This window comes from Oncorhynchus tshawytscha, linkage group LG11 (genome assembly GCF_018296145.1).
Source record: "Oncorhynchus tshawytscha isolate Ot180627B linkage group LG11, Otsh_v2.0, whole genome shotgun sequence".
NCBI classification, from domain to species: domain Eukaryota; kingdom Metazoa; phylum Chordata; class Actinopteri; order Salmoniformes; family Salmonidae; genus Oncorhynchus; species Oncorhynchus tshawytscha.
The window spans coordinates 16,846,200-16,866,719 of NC_056439.1; the positions used below are offsets into that span (position 1 = coordinate 16,846,200).

Consider the following 20,520-nt stretch of genomic DNA (forward strand, 5'->3'; position numbering starts at 1 on the left):
ACGGACTTATAAATGATTCATTAACCATTACTAAATTAATTATAAACCCTTTAAAAAACCCTTGTAAAGGGAACCTTATTGTAAAATGCCATTTTAAAATGTTAATAGTTGATAGCAGGAGAATGTAATAAGAGAAATCAATCCTCCATGCGCTCTTCTTTTCGATCTAGTTGCTGATAGACTCATGGATGTTCTTATCCAGGGCTGTGTCTTCAGCAATCCTGGGGGAGGGAGAGAAACTTTGCGCTGTGTGTGCGTGTGTGTGCATTTGCTCACCAGAGAGGTAGAGGCAGCAGGTGGCTGTGTGTGTGTTTGTGACTGCCTGCAGGTGTGTGTGTGTGAGACTCTGTGTGTGTCTATATTACTACTAACCAGAGACATTGAGGCCGCTGGATGAATATAGGGTTACCACCACACGGTCCTGTAGATATTAATGTATTGTGTGTGTGTGTGTGTGTCTGTCTGTCTGTACTACAACTCACCAGAGACGTGGAGGAGGCAGGATGACTGTATGGGTACCACCACGCGCTCCTTTAGATGTTGATGTAATAAACGAACAACGCCACCAGCAGGTACAAGAAGAGCAGGAACTCAAACAGCAGGCTGCTGCCCAACGGGAGGTCAGGGATCCGTGAGTGACGGACAGGTTCCGGCATGATGAGGGTCGAGAAGGGCGGGGCCGAGAGACCCACACAGTTACTCCTCCTAGATGGAGGGGGACATACAGGTAGAGGGGTTAGTGTGTGTGTTTGTGGTGCAGTGTGAGTTGGCTACAGGAATAAACCTAGGTGTCTGTAGCATGGTCATTTGTGCTCTTGCCAACGCCACTGCTGTCATTGTCAAGCCAAACATTTGGCATCATCATGAGTGTCAAAGGAGTCGGCATGATGGCACAAACAGACTGGACTCTAAGGCTAAGGTCTGCAGCAGCTAGGAATGTGTGTGTGTGTGTGTGTGTGGGGGGACAGACAGACACACACAGAGTGTGCAGAAGAGCATGTTGTGGAGAGAACAGTGGAAGATATCTCTCCTCTTATCTGTGTTGCCATACATTCTTACCCCTAAGGGGAAATATTTCAGACAAGGTAAATAATCTCTACTACTATGTCACATTTATCTGACTTACCTAACCTCTGCTATGTTAGAGAAGATGGGAGAGAATATTAAAAGACAGGTATCTTATATCACCGGTTAGAACGTTGGGCCAGTAACTGAAACGTCGCTGGTTCGAATCCTGTAAGTTGCTCTGGATAAGAGCGTCTGCAAGGGGGTCGGATCAAATAGGCCTACACATTTAATTTTCCATGGAATGAGCCTTGCGTAAATATGTGAAGTATATATGTGTGTGTGTGTGTGTGTGTGTGTGTGTGTGTGTGTGTGTGTGTGTGTGTTTGGGGAGGGGATGTCAAGCCTGCTTGTTGTAGTACATTACTGTACCACGTCTGTGTGTGGATCACCAAAGCTCTTCCTAGAGTTGGCCGCCCAGCCAAACTGAGCAATCGGGGGGGAAGGGCCTTGGTTAGGCAGGTGACCAAGAACCCAATGGTCACTCTGACAGAGCTCCAGAGTTCCTCTGTGGAGATGGGAGAACCTCCCAGAAGGACAACCATCTCTGCAGCACTCCACCAATCAGGTTTTTATGGTAGAGTGGCCAAACAGAACCCACTCCTCAGTAAAAGGCACATGACAGCTCGCTTGGAGTTTGCCAAAAGGCACCTAAAGGAATCTCAGTCCAGGAGAAAAAAAGATTCTCTGGTCTGATGAAACCAAGATTGAACTCTTTGGCCTGAATGCCAAGCTTCAAGTCTGGAGGAAAGCTGGCACCATCCCTACGGTGAACCATGGTGGTGGCAGCATCATGCTGTGGGGATGTTTTTCAGCAGCAGGGACTGGGAGAATATTCAGGATAGAGAGAATGATGAACAGAGCAAAGTACAGAGAGATCCTTGATGAAAACCTGCACCAGAGCACTCAGGACCTCAGACTGGGGCGAAGGTTCACCTTCCAACAGGACAACAACCCTACAATCTAGACAACGCACAATCCCCCCACAATCTAGACAACGCAGGAGTGGCTTTGGGACGAGTCTCTGAATGTCCTTGAGCGGCCCAGCCAGAGCCCAGACTTGAATCCAATCAAACATCTCTGAAGAGACCTGAAAATATCTGTGCTGCAACGCTTCCCATCCAACCTGGCAGAGCTTGAAAGGATCTGCAGAGGAGAATAGGAGAAAATCCCCAAATACAGGTGTGCCAAGCTTGTAGCGTCATACCCAAGAAGACTCGAGGCTGTAATCGCTGCCAAAGGGTCAAGTCAAAATATATGTCATGTTGTCACGTGTGCTCCCTCTTCAGCCTCTAGGTCACCAGGCTGCTCGTTATGGCGCACACCTGTCACCATTATTACGCCCACCTGCGCGTCATCAGACTCACTTGGACTTCATCACTTCCCAGATTACCTTCCCTATATAAGTCACTCTCTTTGGTTCCTTTCCCAAGGCGTTATTGTTTCTGTTCCTGTGTCATGTCTGTGCATTGTTCGTGTTTCTTATTTTGTATTATGCTGTAGTCATTTATTAATGCACTCATTCCCTGTACTTGCTTCCCGACTCCCAGCGCACATCGTTACACACGTGCCGAATACAACAGGTGTAGAGCTTACAGTGAAATGCTTACTTACAAGCCTTTAATCATCAATGTTGTTTTAATATTTACTAAATAAACTTAAGTAAAAAATAAAAGAGCAAAAATAAAATAACAATAACGAGGCTATATACATTCTTTAACAAAGTACTGAGTAAAGGGTCTGAACATTATTATTTATTTCGTTTTCCCCCATTTTTTTCCCCAATTGGTAGTTATAGTCGTGCCATCGCTGCAACTCCTGTACGAACTTGGTAGAGGCAAAGGTTGAGAGCCATATGTCCTCTGAATCATGACCCTGCCAAGCCGCACTGCTTCTTGACACACTGCTCGCTTAACCCGGAAGCCAGCTGTACCAATGTGTTGGAGGAAACACCATCCAACTGGCGACCGTGTCAGCGTGCATGCGCCTGACCCTCCACAGAAGTCACTAGAGCGCGATGGGACAAGGATATCCCGGCTGGCCAATCCCTCCCCTAACCCGGACAACGCTGGGCCAATTGCTCACATCGGCTACGGAGAGCGTGATCACACAGTAGTTCTGAACAGCTGGTGCTCTCATGCATGCTTCAGCGTTGCTTGCTTCAAAGTGAGCATGAAAGGAATTTAACTCGTTTGGTAGGGTTGCGTCACTGGGCAGCTCGCGGCTGGGTTTCCCTTTGTAGGCCGTAATAGTTTGCAAGCCCTGCCACGTCCAACGAGCATCTGAGCCGTTGTAGTAGGATTTAATCTTGGTCTTGTATTGACGCTATGCCTGTTTGATGGTTCGTCTGAGGGCATAGTGAGATTTCTTATAAGCGTCCGGATTACTGTTCCGCTCCTTGAAAGGAGCAGCTCTAGCCTTTAGCTTGGTGCGGATGTTACCTGTAATCCATGGTTTGTGGTTGGGATATGTACAGTTGAAGTCGGAAGTTTACATACACTTAGGTTGGAGTCATTAAAACTCGTTTTTCAACTACTCCACAAATGGCTTGTTAATAACAAACTATAGTTTTTGGGGGGACAAAATGGCGCCGTAGAGAGAACACGGTGTTTCAGCGAGCTCTCGTGGCATTCGTAAATTTATATTCTTACATTAATCTCCTAGCTTGAAAAAGTGGTAGAATTGGCTAAATAAGTTACCATATAATGAGTCTTGACGACTATTTCACAAAAATCTCCGACAACATGCCCAATAGAACTACTAAGAAGTCGACCAAAACCACCACCCCTGTGGATGTGCATGAGGAGCTAGCTAACGTTAGCGAAGCTAACACCATTGCGGATCCAGGCACAATGGACCTGATGATTCAAAAGATGACTGATAACATTACTAAAGTGATCGATGCTAAGATAAGAACGGTCTTGGAAGCAATAGCAGGCCATTCAGCTGAAATACAGAGCGTTGTGAAACGTGTTGTTGAGGCGGAAGGGAGAATTGCTGCAGTGGAAACTTCAACTACATCTATGGACGCTAAGATAAAAGCACTTGAGAAACAGGTGCGCGAAATGGCGGAGCACATTGACGACTTGGATAATCGAGGACGCAGATGCAATATTCGTGTTGTGGGACTCCCGGAAAATTCTGAAGGGACACGTTCAGTAAAATTCTTTGAGGAATGGATCCCTGGCTACCTACAAATGGACACTAAGGCTGGTCGTGTGAAGCTGGACAGAGCCCATCGCTCTCAAGCACCGATACCCGGTCCCAATCAGCGCCCACGGCCGGTGGTTATAAAGTTCCACAACTTCACCGACAAGCAGCGCGTCATGGATGCGGCTAGAAACATCGGCTCTGATGGTAGTCAACATAAAGGTCCAAAGGTCTCATTCTTCAATGATTATTCCACAGCGGTTGTACGAAGACGCAAAGCGTTTGATGAGGCGAAGGCTCGACTCAGGAGAATGAAGATGGACTACGCACTGTTGTACCCGGCCACATTGAAGATTATGGTCAACGGATCACCTAAAAGCTCTACACACCTGAAGAGGCTGCTGCGTTTATTGACTCTCTCGGGTAAATAACTTTAAGCTGCACCTCCACAGCATTGAATAACTTTGTTTATTTTTGGTTGAATCTGATCATGAAACAGTGGTGTGAGTCCTCACGTACTCCGGCTCAGTAATATTCGTATCTTTATTATTTTTCTTACTAAAGTAATAGCCGCTATAGCTCAGGCTGAGATATGTGTGAATCCATATTGGTGCCCAGGCTTGGTTTTAGGTGGAAGAGCCTCAATCTTCTTCTATTGATTTTCTTTTCCATATATATAAAGGATGAGGCTATTGAGCGGCAATGCGGAGTTAAGAGTCTACATTGGAGAGTTGAAATCCCCTGCATGTTAGCTAGTGGGAAAACCCCTTTTGGATTTTTACATGTTTAATTTTTGGGTTTAGTATAGTTCGAGTTCAGGGTTCATATTTTTTGTTTATGCTCAGTGAGATAGGGGAGAGTTCAACACATGGAAAAAGGTACCACCACACTTTTACAGTAGGATCCATTCTGGATATTGAATGGTCAAGATACAATGGCAGATAACAGACTGCGTGTATGTACGTGGAACATTAGAGGGAGCCATAACCCCATTAAAAGGAAGAAAGTACTGTCTTTTTTGAAAAAAGAAAATATTGATATTGCCCTGTTGCAAGAAACTCATTTGGATGATAAGGAGCACCTGAAATTACAACAAGGAGGGTTTGGTCAAGTGTTTTTCTCATCATTTACATCCAGAAGTAGAGGTGTAGCAATTCTGGTGAAAAAGAACTTACCACTTAAGGTCTTGAATTGTGTGAAAGATAAATTTGGTCGCTTTGTTATAATTAATGGTACTTTACAAGGGCAGAATATTTCCATAATGAATATTTACTTCCCCCCTGCTCACCCCCCTGATTTCCTCACTAAGGCATTTCTAGACTTTTCAGAATTAAACTCAGACACTGCAGTGGTTGGAGGAGATTTTAACTGCTTGTTGAACCCCCTTATTGATAAGTTTCCCAGTGGTATAGCTTCACTCTCTCCTCAAGCTAAGTCACTTAAAGCTATTTGTGATGATCTGGGGTATGCGGATGTCTGGAGAGCTTTTCATCCCTCCAACAGAGAGTTCACTTTTTTCTCTGCACCTCATGGATGTCAGACTAGAATAGATTATTTTTTTATGCCCAAGACGTCTTTGCAGTCTGTTTTATCCGCTAGGATAGGAAGCATAGTCATATCTGATCATGCTGAGGTGATCCTGGACATAAAACTCAACGGGGCATTCAATCGGTCAAGACATTGGAGGTTGAACACAACCATTCTTAAAGACCATACATTCACATCATATTTTATAACAGAGTTTAAAGCATTTTTCTCTATTAACTCTCAATCAACAGATAACCCCTCGCTCCTTTGGGAGACCTGTAAAGCGTATGCCAGGGGTCTGATTATGTCATACACAGCTACTAAGAGACGGAAAAAGCGGGAAAAGCAAAAAATGTTAGAGGGTGAATTAGGAACTAAAGAGAAGGACTACATTAAAACGCCCACTCCTGCCCTATTAAAGGAAATATCAGTCATTAGATCAACGTTAGACTCTCCTAACACAGGACGCTGAAAAGAAAATGAGATTTGTCAGGCAAAAGCTATATGAACATGGCGATAAGCCAGGAAAGTACTTGGCATACCTATCTAAAAAGAGGGCTGACTCTCAGTCAATTGCTACTATTACTGATTCTGATGGTAATCATTTATATGAAAATAAATTGATAAGTGACTCATTTAAGAAATTTTATACAAACCTTTATGCCTCAGAACTGCCAAAGGATGCACCCAAATTAATGGAGAACTTCTTTTGTAAGATTGAGCTCCCTACTATCTCCGAAGAGCAGAGGTCCCTCCTTAATGCCCCTATTACCAAGGAAGAGATAATGTTCGCAATTAAGAATCTGCAAAATGGTAAGGCCCCAGGACCAGACGGGTTTTGTAGTGAGTTCTATAAAGAGTTCCATGGCCTGATCCTTGAGCCATTGCGTGATATGTTTAACCACTCATTTTCAAATGACCAACTCCCTCAAACGCTGAGAGAAGCCAACATTTCACTTATTCTCAAAAAGGGAAAATGTCCAGAGTCTTGTTCCTCATACAGGCCAATTTCCCTTCTGAATGTGGATAGAAAATTGCTTTCTAAAATTCTAGCCACAAGATTAGAGGACTCACTGCCACTAATTGTGAAAGGAGACCAAACTGGCTTCATTAGGGGCCGTAAGTCATGCAACAACGTCAGGCGGCTTCTTAATGTAATTCAAGCCTACCAACAAAGTGCTGTGGATGGTCTTGTGCTCTCCCTAGATGCTGAGAAAGCATTTGATCGTGTGGAGTGGTCTTACCTATTATTTGCTCTAAATAAATTTGTTCTGGGGGACAACTTTATAAAATGGGTGAAAGTTTTATATGATGATCCTCAGGCTGCTGTCCTTACTAATGGGCTACGGTCAAATAGCTTCTCTATACACAGAGGTACCAGACAGGGCTGTCCTTTATCCCCCCTCCTCTTTGCACTCGTTATGGAACCACTAGCCGAGGCCATCAGGGTAACGCCTGCTCTACAGGGGCTGCTCATTGGTGATGTTCACCATAAAATAAGCTTGTATGCTGATGATGTCCTGATATTCATCTCTAGTCCCGAGACTTCAATTACATCTCTTATTAATATTATTGAATTATTCAGCGAATTCTCAGGCTACAAGATTAACCTTACTAAGTCAGAGGCTATGCCACTTGGTAGCCTACACTCTGTACCTAATACTTCTCCCCCCTTCCCTTTTAAATGGTCTCCCTCAGGTTTCATGTATCTGGGTATATTTGTAACTCCTAAATTCCAGCTAATGTACAAAGCCAATTTTGTTCCCTTGTTTGATACAATAAGACAGGATCTGGATCGCTGGAACTCTCTCCCGATTTCTTGGTTGGGTAGAATATCCCTCTTGAAAATGAACATTTTACCTAGACTACTTTACCCAATCCAAATGATCCCAGTATTACTCTCCAATAAGGTAATAAAGGATGTAAATGGATGGCTAAGTTCCTTTATATGGAGTAAACGCAAGCCAAGACTTAAGATGGCAATATTGCAGCTGCCAAGTTCTATGGGCGGCTTGGACCTGCCCAATATCAGGTTCTATCAATGGTGTGCCCACCTTTGTTATATTTCTGACTGGATCACAAATGATGACTCCTCTATTTGGTTAGACATTGAGACTTCTCTTTCAAAATACCCCTTACAGGATCTTTTATTTTTCAGAAGTTTCAAGTCTGTAGAAGATCACTGCAATAATCCCATTACACTTAACACACTCAAAGTATGGAGGTCAGTTCAACGCTTCCTGGGAAGGTCCAAACTAACCTCTGCTCTTACCCCAATTCTTAACAACCCAGATTTCAGTCCAGGATTGCTGGATGCTGGCTTTAACTTATGGCTTAATAAGGGCATACGCAGGCTAAATGACTTATTTGCTGATAAGATTTTGTTGTCATTTGAGCAGATGGTCGAGAAATATCGACTCCCAAAGCAGGACTTTTTCCGCTTCCTACAAGTAAGACATTATATTCTGAAGAGCACCACCTTAATTGGTAACCCTGATGTGTCTGTCATTGAAAGAATGCTTTTTTTCCCACAAAGGAAAATGTCTGTAAGTCTGTTTTATGATACTTTAAGGTCCTTTTCTGCTGTCAACACACAGAGGGTGAAACAAGTGTGGGAGAAAGAATTGTCTGTTACTATTGACGAAGAGATGTGGGAGGACATTTGGAGATATGCTAAAACAATATCTATATGTAACCGTACTAGAGCAATCCAATTAAGAATAATACACAGATTGCATATATCCCCAAATCGCAGACATGCTTTTAGGCCCACTTCCTCTTCCCCTCAGTGTCTTAAATGCAAAACTGATACAGGCACCCTAACACATTGTTTATGGTCATGTACCAAAATACAAAGATACTGGTCTGGTGTTCTGCAAGAAATTGAAAAGATCCTAGGGGTTGATCTAGAATTGGACCCAGTTTCTTTACTGTTAGGTCTCCCTAGTAGGCATGTTACTTCTGTCGGTAAAAGGAGGCTTTACAACATCCTTACCTTCGCAGCGAGGAAAAACATCCTTTTACAGTGGATTAGTGATAAGGTTCCTTCTATTAAAGATTGGCATAAGATACTATTTGAATGGGTGCCTCTGGAATATCTGACATGTACATTGCATTCTAAAACAGACCAGTTCTACAAAGTATGGGAACCTTATCTAAATTACCTAGAACCTGAGGTATCAGCTATTATGTTGCAAGGATTCTCTTAGAATGGCGGGGATCTATGTATTTCAGAACTACACTGTACGTTCCATGTGTGGAACCTAACCTCTTGGTTTAAACTGAGCTTTTTTGTTTAATTTCTGTTTGTAAGTTTGTTTAAAATGTATGTATTGAGAGATGCAATGATGGTGATGGGGTGAGAGAAGCACAGAGCGGGAAGAGGAAAATGGTGTACGTATGTATGGGTGTGTATATGTGTGTGTGTGTGTGCGTGCGTGTATGTATACGTATGTGTGTGTATATGCATGGGTATATGTATGTGTGTGTATGTATGTGTATGTATGTGTATATATATGCACGTAGATATGTGTAAGTGGGTGCTGTTTTTCTTGTTTTTGTTCTGTGTGCTTTGTCTCTGTTGTTGTATCTCTTAATATGGGTGAAAATTGTGAAATTCCAATAAAAATACTGTTACAAAAAAAAAAAAAACTATAGTTTTGGCAAGTCGGTTAGGACATCCACTTTTTGCATGACACAAGTAATTTTTCCAACAATTGTTTACAGACGTATTATTTCCCTTATAATTCACTATATCACAATTCCAGTGGGTCAGAAATTTACATACACTAAATTGACTGTGCCTTTAAACAGCTTAGAAAATTCCAGAAAATGATGTCATGGCTTTAGAAGCTTATGATTTGACTATTTTACATAATTTGAGTCTATTGGAGGTGTACCTGTGCATGTATTTCAAGGCCTACCTTCAAACTCAATGCCTCTTTGTTTGACATCATAGGAAAATCCAAATAAATCACCCAAGACCTCAGAAAAATAATTGTAAACCTCCACAAGTCTGGTTCATCCTTGGGAACAATTTCCAAACAGCAGAAGGTACCACGTTCATCTGTACAAACAATAGTACGCAAGTATAAACACCATGGGACCACGCAGGAGAAGGAAGGAGACGCATTCTGTCTTCTAGAGATGAACGTACTTTGGTGCGAAAAGTGCAAATCAATCCTAGAACAACTCCAGAGGGCCTTGTGAAGATGCTGGAGGAAACAGGTAATATCCACAGTAAAATTACTCCTATATCGACATAACCTGAAAGGCAACTCACCAAAGAAGAAGCCACTGCTTCAAAATCGCCATAAAAAGCCAGACTACGATTTGTAACTGCACATGGGGATAAAGATCGTACTTTTTGGAGAAATGTAATCTGGTCTGATGAAACAAAAATATAACTGTTTGGCCATAATGACCATCGTTATGTTTGGAGGAAAAAAGGGGAGGCTTGCAAGCCGAAGAATACCATCCCAACCGTGAAGCACGGGGTGGCAGCATCATGTTGTGGGGGTGCTGTTGGGACCGGTGCACTTCACAAAATAGATGGCATCATGAGGATGGAAAATTATGTGGATATATTGAAGCACCATCTCAAGACATCAGTCAGGAAGTTAAAGCTTGATCGCAAATGAGTCTTCCAAATGGACAATGACCCCAAGCATACTTCCAAAGTTGTGTCAAAACGGTTTAAGGACAACAAAGTCAAGGTATTGGAGTGGCCATCACAAAGCCCTGACCTCAATCCTATAGAAAATGTGTGGGCAGAACTGAAACAGCAGGTGCGAGCAAGGAGGCCAACAAACCTGACACAATAATATCATCTCTGTCAGGAGAACTGGGCCAAAATGCACAAAATTTATTGTGGGAAGCTTGTGGAATGCTAGTGGAAAGCTTGTGGAATGCTACCCCAAATTCTTGACCCAAGTTAAAGCATTTAAAGGCAACGCTACCAAATACTAATTGAGTGTATGTAAACTTCTGACCCACTGGGGATGTGATGAAAGAAATAAAAGCTGAAGTAAATCATTCTCTCTACTATTGTTCTGACATTTCACATTCATAAAATAAAGTGGTGATCCTAACTGACCGAAGACAGGGAATTCTTACTTGGATTAAATGTCAGGAATTGTGAAAAACTGAGTTTAAATGTATTTGGCTAAGGTGTATGTAAACTTCCAACTTCAACTGGACATACGGTCTTTGTGGGGACGCCGTCGTCCATGCACTAATAGATGAAGCCGGTGACTGAGGTGGTATACTTCTCAATGACATTGGATGAATCCCGGAACACATTCCAGTCTGTGCTAGCAAAACCGTCCTGTAGCGTAGCATCTGCATCATCTGACCACCTCCGTATTGAGCGAGTTACTGGTACTTCCTGCTTCAGTGTTTGCTTGTATAAGCAGAAACCAGGATAGATTTATGGTCAGAAAGCTTTGTATGAGTCTCTGTGTGTGGAGTAAAGGTGGTCTAGAGTTCGGTTGCACATGTGATGTATATGTAAACTCAGCAAAAACCGAAACATCCTCTCACTGTCAACTGAGTTTATTTTCTGCAAACTTAGCATGTGTAAATATTTGTATGAACATAACAAGATTCAACAAAAAGAGACATAAACTGAACAAGTTCCTGATGTAACTCGGACAGTTGTTGTTGCCATCATGTACTTGTCCGACAGGTGTGATGTTTGGATCTACCGATCCTGTGCAGGCGTTGTTACACGTGGTCTGCCACTGCGAGGATCAGCTGTCCGTCCTGTCTCCCTGTAGCGCTGTCTTAGGCGTCTCGCAGTATGGACATTCACGCAGATGAGCAGAGACCCTGGGCATCTTTCTTTTGGTGTTTTTCATAGTCAGTACAAAGGCCTCTTTAGTGTCCTAAGTTTTCATAATTGCGACCTAAATTGCCTACCGTTTGCAAGCTATTAGTGTCTTAATGACCGTTCCACAGGTACATGTTCATTAATTGTTTATGGTTCATTGAACAAGCATGGGAAACAGTGTTTAAATCCTTTATAATGAAGATCTGTGAATTTATTTGGATTTTTACGAATTATCTTTGAAAGACAGGGTCCTGACAAAGGGATGTTTCTTTTTTTGTTTTGTTTCTATAACGTTTTTCTTTTAATCAAAGTTGCCCGGAGGTCACGTGTTCTACTTATAGCAGTACACTCCTAACAACATAACCATTATGAAACTTCCATTCGATCAAATAAACCTCACATACAACAAATAAGCCATTACATGTTTTTGTTGACCAAATTCGACACTTCTGTTGACCTCCATACAAAAACTCCTCGCTTGGTGAGTGGGAAAAAAATCGAAACTCCCCCACCTGCCGGAGAAAACGTATTATTGGTCCAGTTGTCCATGTAGCTTCGCCTCTATTTTCAATGAGTGCTAGCTTTGTAGCTTTGTGACTAAACTCGCTGGATAGGAACATTTATGTATAGTGCATACTGTTATTATCTTATTCAATGATTCATCATTTGTTTGACAACAGTTTCCAAAAATAAAGACTGAACGTCAATTATATGTTTACATACTGGATCCAATGTGTACATCCGGCGTGTTGCTGCCTCTACCGCGCAGACTCGTCTCTGTGTTTCCGTGTTAGCTAGGCTGGCTAACAGTAGCCTAGCTAGCTGGCTGCCGTCAGCGGAGCTTTACAATCGACTCCGACTGGATACATGCAATATCGATGGATACAAATAGATTTTCGACAAGAATTCATTAATGTGCATATGCTTAAACTGTGTACACGTGAATTGTACTGTTGAGAGTGCAGTGACCACACAATCCGTAACATGCGAGCGAGATTAAGAACAAGATATTAGCCAAGTTTGCGTCTTTAACTTAACATCTAGCTAGGAAGTGCACTATCCAATGTATGGTGGCTTTGTTGATCCATTTAGTGTGTTTCGTCCTCGTCTGTATTGAGGGAAAATGAAGAAGTTCAATATTAGAAAAGTGCTGGACGGCTTGGCTGCTTCTTCATTTTCCTCTACATCTCCACAACCGGGAACTAGTCAAAACGATGTGATCCAAGAGACACTACAGTCGGAGCATTTTCAGCTCTGCAAGGTGGGCTACTAACTAGCTAGCTGTTTTTGCTGGGAATCATTGAAGTTTACCAGCGAGCGAGTTAGCAGGAGCTGTGTTGACACATTGACAGCGAGTGATTTGTAAATCATTAGTGTCTTAAGTTATTTGTGTCTATGCTGACATTGCATTGATGCGGTTCTTGTAACTAGCTAGTATAGGGGGTTGCCAGCTATATAATTATAGAATTGCTAGTTGTCAAGATAATCAACTGACTGCCTCTCACAGTCCCAATGTCTGGCATTGCCATTGGCCAAAGCATCAACCCACCAGCTAACTAACGTTAACAAGCAAGGTTATGTCATATGTCTTTAATGTCCTCAACCAACCAGCCATAAATTAAATCTGAATAATCCTCTGGATTATGTCATTAAGTAGCGGACTAAACTGCACTCAAGGAATTTTCTGATTTAATTTCAGTGGAGTTTAGCCTGCTATAATTAAAGTGATAATGTCATCCAGTGTTGGCTAGCTAGCAAGCTACAGCAGCTATCCAATGATCTGACTGTGACAGGGAACACCTGGCTTGTCAAACGGGATAGCTACTTTCCTAGAAATATTTAGCTTTTTTCTTCTGTGGGAAAGAGACTCGTCTAGATATGGATTTAAACTGATCATACATCTTTTGTATTTAGACGAAAACAATTGCCTCTGAAATGTCACACAGTTTCCTGGATACAACAAAACATAACATTACTTGATTGAATGTCTGTAAATTGTTTATCTGGAGGTGATCTAACAGCTAATGCAGAATGTGTTCTTTGGCTCCTTCAGACTGTGCGCCATGGCTTCCCTTACCAACCCTCCTCCATGGCCTTTGACCCTGTGCAGAAGATTCTGGCTGTCGGGACTCAGAGCGGAGCTGTGAGACTGTATCTTTTTTTGTCTTTAAATAGGGAACTCAACAAACAGTATTAGCAATCCCAGTGCAATTAGACCTATCTCTGACATTATTCATTTATGGCCAGTTTCCCAGACAGGGTTAAGCCTTGTCCAGGATTAAAAAGCATGCTCAATGGAGATTCTCTGTTGATAGTTATATGGGACATTATATTGGCTTCAGTGTAAGATCCTCAAGTTCAGCAAATGAGGAAATTGTGGTTATAGAGGATTACCCAGTAGTAGCACATGTTTCTCTGAGTAGCAGAGTCAGGTTCACTATATAGGGAATAGGATGCAGTTTGGGACGCACCCTCAGACTCATTAGTAATATCTCTACCGTGACATGAGCTGTTCGGCTCTGCTCTGCTGCCATATCCTGGGGAGCCAACCTGGCCCAAGTTCCTCCACTGTGCTGCCTGGTGGATGCCGGCCCAGTTCCACCTCGTGGCCTAGGCTATGTGCTTTGAACATCTGGTCCTGCTGTGCATGTCTGTCAGACCGTGTGAGAGCGCACACAGCCAAGCTGCTGGCTACATGCTGCAGGCCAGGCAGGGTCCCGGTCCTCATTGGTGAAACATAAGCCTGGAGAATAAAATAGCTGTTGGATTTGTACAACTCCCTAAAGGCTCAGTCAGTTAAGCTCGGCTTGGGTAAACGTGTTGCTTTGAAGGTCATTCAATGGCATGGCATCAGTTTATATTGTTCTCAGACAGTCTTTTTTTGGCATCATGTCATGCTCTAGTTTAGAAAATGTTCGCTTTGCACAACGCAAAGTAACACAGTCTACTGTATGTCATCAGGAGCATCTCATTGCTCCTTGGGTAGGTCGTTATTGTAAAAGATCATGTGTTCTCAATGACCTTAACTGATTTAAACAAAGCCAATATATGAGCAGCCATTTACCATATGTTTGTTATTTATAGGGATGGGTTGCTCTATTCCTTTGTCAGTCCCAGTCTGTATCCTAGGACCATTGTTTGGTTATAATCCACCTCCTAAAGAACATAAACACACACTCCTCCATGTCTTAGTGGTCTAAAATGGTCTACGTTTGATAGATCTGTCTATACTACCACAGTGTTTTCCTCTATATTTCATGGACATTCCCACTACTTATCTAATAGCTTTATTTCTATGACTCTTGGAGACAGGTAGCCTAGAGGTTAGAGTGTTGGGCCAGCAACCAGAAAGGTTGCGGGTGTCAGTACCCAAACCGACAAGGTGAAAAATCTGTCGACGTGTCCTTGAGCAAGACACTTCACCCTAATTTGCTCCAGGGGAACCTTTACTACTGTGTGTGTATGGAACCTGCAGTAGAAGTCTAATTAAGAAATAAGGCCCAAGGTGGTGTGATACAGTGCATTCAGAAAGTATTCAGATGCCCTTGACTTTTTCCACATTTTGTTACGTTAGCCTTATATTAAAATAGTTTTCCCCCTTTAATCTACACACAGTACCCCATAATGACAAAGCAAAAACAGGTTTATTTATTTTTTGCTAATGTATTACAAATAAAAAAGAAACATTTACATAATTATTCAGACCCTTTACTCAGTACTTTGTTGAAACACCTTTGCCAGTGATTACAGCCTCGAGTCTTCTTGGATATGACGCTACAATCTTGGCACACCTGTATTTGGGGAGTTTCTCCCATTCTTATCTGCAGATCCTCTCAAGCTCTGCCAGGTTGGATGGGAAGCGTTGCTGCACAGCTATTTTCAGGTCTCTCCAGAGATGTTTGATCGGGTTCAAGTCCGGGCTCTGGCTGGGCCACTCAAGGACATTCAGAGACTCGTCCCAAGCCACTCTTGCGTTGTCTTGACTGTGTGCTTAGGGTTGTTGTCCTGTTGGAAGGTGAACCTTCGCCCCAGTCTGAGGTCCTGAGCGCTGTTGCAGGTGCAGGTTTTCATCAAGTATCTCCTCTATTTTGCTCCATTCATCTTTCCCTCTGTTCTGAATCCTCTCCCAGTCCCTGCTGCTGAAATACATTCCCACAGCACGATGCTGCCACCACCATGCTTCACCGTAGGGATGGTGCCAGGTTTCCTCCAGATGTCATACCTGGCATTCAGGCCAAAGAGTTCAATCTTTTTTTTCTCCTGGTCTGAGAGTCCTTTAGGTGCCATTTGGCAAACTCCAAGTGGGCTTTCATGTGCCTTTTACTGAGGAGTGGGTTCTGTCTGGCCACTCTACCATACATGCCTGATTGGTGAAGTGCTGCAGAGATAGCTGTCCTTCTGGAAGGTTCTCCCATCTCCACAGAGGAACTCTGGAGCTCTGTCAGAGTGACCATCGGGTTCTTGGTCACCTGCCTGACCATGGCCCTTCACCCCTGATTGTTCAGTTTGGCCAGCTGGCCAGCTCTAGGAAGAGTCTTGGTGGTTCCAAGCTTCTTCAATTTAAGACTGATCGAGGCCACTGTGTTCTTTGGGACCTTCAATGCTGCAGACATTTTTTAGTCCCCGTCCCCAGATCTGTGCCTCGACACAATCCTGTCTCGGACCTCTACGGACAATTCCTTCCACCTCCTGGCTTGGATTTTTCTCTGACGTGCACTGTCAACTGTGGGACCTTATATCGACAGGTGTGTGCCTTTCCAAATCATGTCCAATCAATTGAATTTACCACAGGTGGACTCCAATCAAGTTGTAGAAACATCTCAAGGATGATCAATGGAAACAGGACGCACCTGATCTCAATTTTAAATCTCATAGGAAAGGGTCTGAATACTTATTTAAATAAGGTATTCGTGAGGTGCTTTATTGCTATTATAAACTGGTTACCAACCTAAATGAAGCACAAAACAGTAATGTTTTGTTATATCCATTATCAGGCAATCAGCATTCAGGGCTCAAACCACCCATTTTATAACACTGTTACCGGTTACAGATTCTGTGGCGTTTGACACTAGTTCCTACTTCACAAATGTCAAATAGCAGAAGAGCAAGTTTTTTGCGTGTTGTGTTCTATTGTAAGCTGTTTGGTTTTCTATTGAAACACATTATTGTTTGTACATTTCCATGTGATTGAGATATGCAGGCTCTTGTCTTATGATTGTCATCATGTTGTCATCTGATATACCCTCTTGATGTTGTGAAATGCTGCAAGGCGAACCACTGTGGTTTACCAATGAGGAAGTGTCTCTTTATCTGTCAGTTGGTGGAATAGCCTTTCTCTCTCTGTGGTGTAGCATGCCTGGGTTAAAATATACTGAACAAAAATATAAACACAACATGTAAAGTGTTGGTTTCATGAGCTGAAAAAAAAAAATCCAAGAAATGTTCCACATGCACAAAAAGCTTCTTTCAAATGTGATGCACAAATGTGTGCCTGACGGGTGTGGCATATCAATAAGCTGACTAAACAGTGCAGTTTTTTCACAGAACACAATGCCACAGATGTCTTAAGTTTGAGGGAGTGTGCAATTAGCATTCTGACTGCAGGAATGTCCACCAGAGCTGTTGCCAGAGAATTTAATGTTTAATGTTAATTTCTCTACCATAAGTTGTCGAATTTGTCAGTACTTCCAAATGGCTTCAACCATGCCAGCTCAGGACCTCCACATCTGGCTTTTTCACCTGGAAAACGGATGAAACTGTGGAAACCGTCTCAGGGAAGCTCATTTGCATGCTCATCGTCCTCACCAGGGTCTTGACCTGACTGCAGTTTGGCGTCGTAACTGAATTCAGTGGGCAAATGCTCACCTTTGCTGGCATGCTGGAGAAGTGTGATCTTCACGGATTAACTCCGTTTTCAACTGTACAGTGACAGTGAGTATGGCGTCGTGTGGGCTAGCGGTTTGCTAATGTCAACGTTGTGAACAGAGTGCGGTGGTGGCGGTGGGGTTATGGTATGGGCAGGCATAAGCTACGGACAACGAACACTATTGTATTTTATTGATGGCAATTTGAATGCACAGAGATACCGTGACGAGATCCTGAGGCCTATTGTTGTGACATTTATCCGCCCCCATCACCTCATGTTTCAGCATGAAAATGCACGGCCCCATGTCGCAAGGATCTGTACACAATTCCTGGAAGCTGAAAGTTCTTCCATGGCCTGCATACTCACTGCCCATTGTGCATATTTGGGATGCTCTGAATCAACGTGTATATCCGCGTGTTCCAGTTCCTGCCAATATCCAGCAACTTTGCACAGCCATTGAAGAGGATTGTGGCATGTTGTCTCACACAACAGCCTGATCAACTCTATACGAAGGAGATGTGCCGTGCTGCATGATGCTGATGGTGGTCACACCAGGTACTGACTGGTTTTCTGTTCTACGCCCTTACCTTTTTTTTGTAAGGTGTCTGACCAACAGATGCATATCTATATTCCCAGTCAAGTGAAATCCATAGATTAGGGCCGAATGAATTTATTTCAATTGACAGATTTCCTTATTTGAACTGTAACTCAGTAAAATCGTAGAAATTGTTCCACGTTGCGTTTTTATATTTTTGTTCAGTGTGCTATTTGAAATGTTAAAAATGCTTTGAGAGCTTGTTCTAGCCTACCTGAAGTGTCAGATGGGTGGGATTTACAGTTTTGGGTCTATGCTATTGGTCTAATTAAGCCAGGCAGACAATTACAGATCAAGTATTTCAACTGTTATCAAATAGTATTGGAACCCAAGTCTGCTACAAAGAACAGTGCCTCTCAACTAGAAAGGAGATGCTGATGCTGTCATAGGAACCACATGTGTCTACTTCACTGCCATTGCACTCATCATCAAGTGACTTTATAGCCCTCTGATCAGATGCTATTGTGATGCCTACAGTGGAGGCTGCCTGGTTAATGGCACTCTGTTGGGCTGTAGTGTAACCCCACCTTAGTTTGTTCAAGGCATTCAGAGGTTGTTTGATTATAGCTGTTGTTAATCCTGTTCAAACAGACATTATTTCAGTGTGTCTGTCCAGATCCAAGCTAACGACACAGTTGCAAGTACAGCGAGTGTACAAAACATTAGGAACATCATCCTTATGCTGCGTTGCACTCCCTTTTGCACGCAGAACAGCCTCAATTCGTTGGTGTTGAAAGCATTCCTCAGGGATGCTGGCCCATGTTGACAGCAATGCTTCCCGTAGTTGTGTCAAGTTGAACTGTTAGTGGAATTGGGGTATTATCATATTGAAAATATCAATTTTGGATGCACATGATTGGCAATGATGTCCTGTGGCACTCAAAACGTTGCTCCACTTTTTATCAAGGGGCCCAATGTCTGCCCTGAAAACAGACCCCACAACACCACCAGCCTGCAATGTTGACACGCACCATGTTGGATGTATGTACTCATGGTTTTCTCCATACCCGAGTCCTCCCATGGGCGTGAAACAGCAGGAACCGGGATTCATGAGACCAGGCAATGTTTTTCCACTTCAGTGTTTTAGTTCCTTAGCCCACCGCAACCACAGTTTCTTTTTTTCTTTTTTTTTCTGAAATAAATGGAACTCTAAGGTCGTCGACTGCCATACCACATTCATGTCAAGGTACGATGAGTTGTGCATTGGGTCTTTGGACACCAATGTTGTGCTGGACTGTCAGTTGACTGACTGGCACTTAAATCCTTTGTCTTGCCCATTCACCCTCCGAATGGCACACGTACACAATCTATTTCTTAATTGTCTCAAGGCTTGGAAATGGTTATTTAACCTGTCTTCCTCCGCTGCATCAACACTGATTTAACAGGTGACATCAATAAGGGATCATCGCTTTCATCTGGATTCACCTGGTCAGTCTATCATACACTCAGTGTATACTGTTCTGTTCTGCCTGCGGCTCTGGAATCCTGACCTGTTCACCGGACGTGCTACCTGTCCCAGACCTGCTGTTTTCAACTCTCTAGAGACAGCAGGAGTGGTAGAGATACTCTTCATGATCGGCTATGAAAAGCCAACTGACATTTACTCCTGAGGTGCTGACTTGCTGCACTCTCGACAACTACTGTGATTATTATTATTTGACCATGCTGGTCATTTATGAACATTTGAACATCTTGGCCATGTTCTGTTATAATCTCCACCTGGCACAGCCAGAAGAGGACTGGCCACCCCTCATAGCCTGGTTCCTCTCTAGGTTTCTTCCTAGGATTTGGCCTTTCTAGGGAGTTTTTCCTAGCCACCGTGCTTCTACACCTGCATTGCTTGCTGTTTGGGGTTTTAGGCTGGGTTTCTGTACAGCACTTTGAGATATCAGCTGATGTACGAAGGGCTATATAAATACATTTTATTTGATATACAGTACCGCAGGCCTTATCTCTGAGCATGTCTGTCGTCTGGTGCTCTTTTCATTTTCACGACCAGGTACATTAAGGAGGCTTTATAACTTATAAATGCCGCCCTAGCTTAGTTAAACATTCTAACCCCATTAGAAACCAACATATAAGCTTGTTTTATCCTTTTGTTTGTAGACAATGTAATTGTAAACAAACTACAGATTGGCCCTTTAAGTATTTTTAAGCCTGACCTAATTTAATCTACAGTCATTTTGAGACTGCTATTGGCTCAATTCCACAGTGAATTATTTCTCACAGGACTGTTCCCATGGTTGCTTGGCAGTTATGTACAGTATATCAGTGGACTTGGGGTCATACGTAGTTTCACAGTGTCAGCAGACAGGAAACATCTGACTTGAATGACCCTACAGCTTGCATCCCAAATGGCACCCTATTCCCTATATAGTGTACTACTTTTGACCAGAGCCCTAGTCACAGGTAGTGCACTAGGGAAGAGTGTGCCATTTGGGACACACGCAGAGAGAGTGAGAGAGCTGAGACGCCATAGTAGCCCTG

The 20,520-nt window shown here is 43.0% G+C and overlaps 1 protein-coding gene across 1 annotated transcript in view; it reads left to right on the forward strand.

Moving 5' to 3' along the window:
• The first annotated feature begins 12,349 nt into the window (after window positions 1-12,349).
• The window catches only part of stxbp5b (syntaxin binding protein 5b (tomosyn)), a 45,788-nt gene continuing 37,617 nt past the window's right edge, over window positions 12,350-20,520 (forward strand). The window contains 2 exon segments of the mRNA XM_024436909.2: window positions 12,350-12,833; window positions 13,626-13,723. Of these exon segments, the coding sequence (XP_024292677.2) occupies window positions 12,696-12,833; window positions 13,626-13,723 (236 nt within the window). The 5' untranslated portion in view covers window positions 12,350-12,695.